This window comes from Helianthus annuus, chromosome 5 (genome assembly GCF_002127325.2).
Source record: "Helianthus annuus cultivar XRQ/B chromosome 5, HanXRQr2.0-SUNRISE, whole genome shotgun sequence".
Lineage (NCBI taxonomy): Eukaryota > Viridiplantae > Streptophyta > Magnoliopsida > Asterales > Asteraceae > Helianthus > Helianthus annuus.
The window spans coordinates 116,368,419-116,371,100 of NC_035437.2; the positions used below are offsets into that span (position 1 = coordinate 116,368,419).

The window sequence follows — 2,682 nt, forward strand, 5'->3', positions numbered from 1 at the left end:
TATATATATATATATATATATATATATATCCTCTTTAGAATCATTTGATATTTGAAAACTTTCCTTATAAATCGCACCATTCAAATACAATGTATAATATAATAAATCTGATTTTTACCTAATAATGATTAATACTCTTGATTAAAATATTTATATTTTAGGCCTTTGGTATTTGATTTTATATAAATAAAAAAATGTAATTAAAATTCTACAACTTATTTAAGATACATACATGCATTACTTAACACAGTATGAACACAGAGATGCAAGTCAAATGAAGTTTGTAACGTACATTATCAAAGTTTGTTTTCAACAAAAAAGGAACAATTTACTGAACGTTGAACCTTTTATAGTAATTTATGTAAGATACATACATAAAACAGTTAAATGAAGTATTGAAACATAAATTCTCAAACTTGTTTCCAATAAAGAGAGAACAATTCATTGAACAATAACTAGTATTTTTTAAATTTAGGTGAGAAGACATTTGAATAATCAAACCATAATATTAAAAAAATATTATAGTAACGGTCCCCTTGGACAAGGAAAATATGTTCTTTATCTAATTTTCTAATCCTATATAAAGGGTATGTGCATGGCATAATGCATCCAAACACATACAATACTCACTACAAAAAAACATATCGAAGTGCTTGAAAAAATGAAGCAAGAAACCGTTGTTGTGATAGTTGGAGCAGGACCTGCTGGCATTGCAACATCAGCAAGTCTCAATCTTCTTTCAATCCCGAACATTGTTCTTGAAAGGGAAGATTGTTATGCATCTTTATGGCAAAAGAAGGCTTATGACCGTTTAAAGCTTCACTTAGCCAAAAATTTTTGCGAACTCCCTCATATGCCATTTCCTTTGTCCACACCCACATTTGTACCAAAAAATATGTTTGTCAAATACTTGAAAAACTATGTTTATCATTTTAATGTAGACCCATTGTACCAACGTAGTGTCGAGAGTGCATGGTATGATAAAAGTGCACAAAAATGGGTGGTTACTGCCAAAAATAGTGTTTCAGGTTTGGTCGAGGAGTACGTAAGTGAGTTTCTTGTGGTGGCAACTGGTGAAAATAGTGAAGGCTTTATTCCTAATGTTTATGGTTTAGATACCTTCAGCGGGTTGGTCATCCACTCCATTGAGTATGAAAATGGAAAGAAATTTAGAGACAAGGATGTGCTTGTTGTTGGTGCTGGAAACTCTGGCATGGAAATTGCATACGATTTGTGCAATTGGGGTGCACAAACATCAGTCGTTGTTCGTAGCCCGGTAAACAATAAGCGTTCCCTCGCATGTTATTTGAATTTGAAAAAGTAGTGTATTAAATTTTGTAAAAATGTATTTGGTATATTTTAACATTCCGATTTGTTGTTGTTGTGGCAGACACATGTGCTTACCAAGGAGTTAGTGCAACTCGGAATGTATTTATTAAAATATATTCCGTGCACTTTTGTTGATAAGGTGGTTTTAATGTTGAGTAAGTTGTTGTATGGAGATCTTGGTAGGTATGGAATACAAAGGCCACTGAAAGGACCATTCTTGCTTAAAAAAGAAACCGGGAGATCACCTGTTATTGATGTTGGGACAATTTCAAAGATTAGAACAGGAGACATTGAGGTAAACACCGTTATAATGTTTTGATATCAAATGACTTCTAATGAACAATTACTTCTTTATGTCTCTTAAGGTTATGCCGGCTATTAGCGATATACAAGGTGATAGAATCAAATTTACAAATGATCAAGAGAGGCAGTTTGATGCCATTGTCTTTGCTACTGGTTTTAAAAGCACCGTGCGAAAATGGCTCAAGGTAATTCAAGTTGCTAAATTTTTGTTTCCTAGATTAACCTCTTGTGTTCTTTAATTACATGTTTTTTTTTTCTATTTTTTCAATCTAGGATGATGGAGGTTTGTTTAACGAGAAAGGAATGCCAAAATACAAAAGCCCTAATCATTGGAAAGGAGAAAACGGTCTCTATTGTGTTGGATTTGCTAGTGCTGGATTATTTGGCATCTCCAATGATGCCAAGAGTATTGCTAAGGATATCTCCCGTATTGTTGATGATGGGAACTAAGCTTGTATCAAGAAAAAAAAAAACGTAACAATTTAGTGACTTTAATTATGCTCTAAATGCTTATTTCCTTTTAGTTATGAATTAATATCATTATGTTTTTCCTTTTTATACTTTTATTGATAGTAAGGTTTTTCCATATTTATATACAAGTATTGTATTTTGAATTTTTTTTTTATCTAACACAATGATCAATTATATTTACTAAGAAAACATTACCAATATCATATACAACTCAAACTCACTTTAGTAATCTATTATTAGGGTTTAGGGATAGTTTTACATACACAAACATAGACACCTTCTTTTAATGTCTGTAAAGGTATTATATATCTATTTACTAGGTTATAGTCCAAACCATTTGGGGTGTTTCAGTGTCCAGTCTCACCCACCTCGTCCTAGAGGACCCCGGTTCGAATCCAGTCTCACCCACCTCGTCCTAGAGGACCCCGGTTCGAATCCTGGCAGGTACAATCCTCCAGGATCTCGCTTCGGGTTGGGTATTAACCGCCAGGCAGCTATGGGGCTAAACTAGCTTGTGGAGTGGGATCACTCCAGCGGCTGGGAGGACCGTGCTATATCCCCCTCCCCCCTACTAGGTTA

General features: G+C 33.9%; 1 protein-coding gene across 1 annotated transcript; it reads left to right on the top strand.

Annotated features, from left to right (window-relative positions):
• The first annotated feature begins 661 nt into the window (after positions 1–661).
• On the top strand, positions 662–2,082 carry LOC110943469 (probable indole-3-pyruvate monooxygenase YUCCA10). The gene is made up of 4 exons (XM_022185218.1): positions 662–1,276; positions 1,391–1,624; positions 1,695–1,817; positions 1,906–2,082. Exons 1-4 carry the CDS (start codon positions 662–664, stop codon positions 2,080–2,082), a joined length of 1,149 nt encoding a protein of 382 aa, XP_022040910.1.
• The last annotated feature ends 600 nt before the right edge of the window (positions 2,083–2,682 follow it).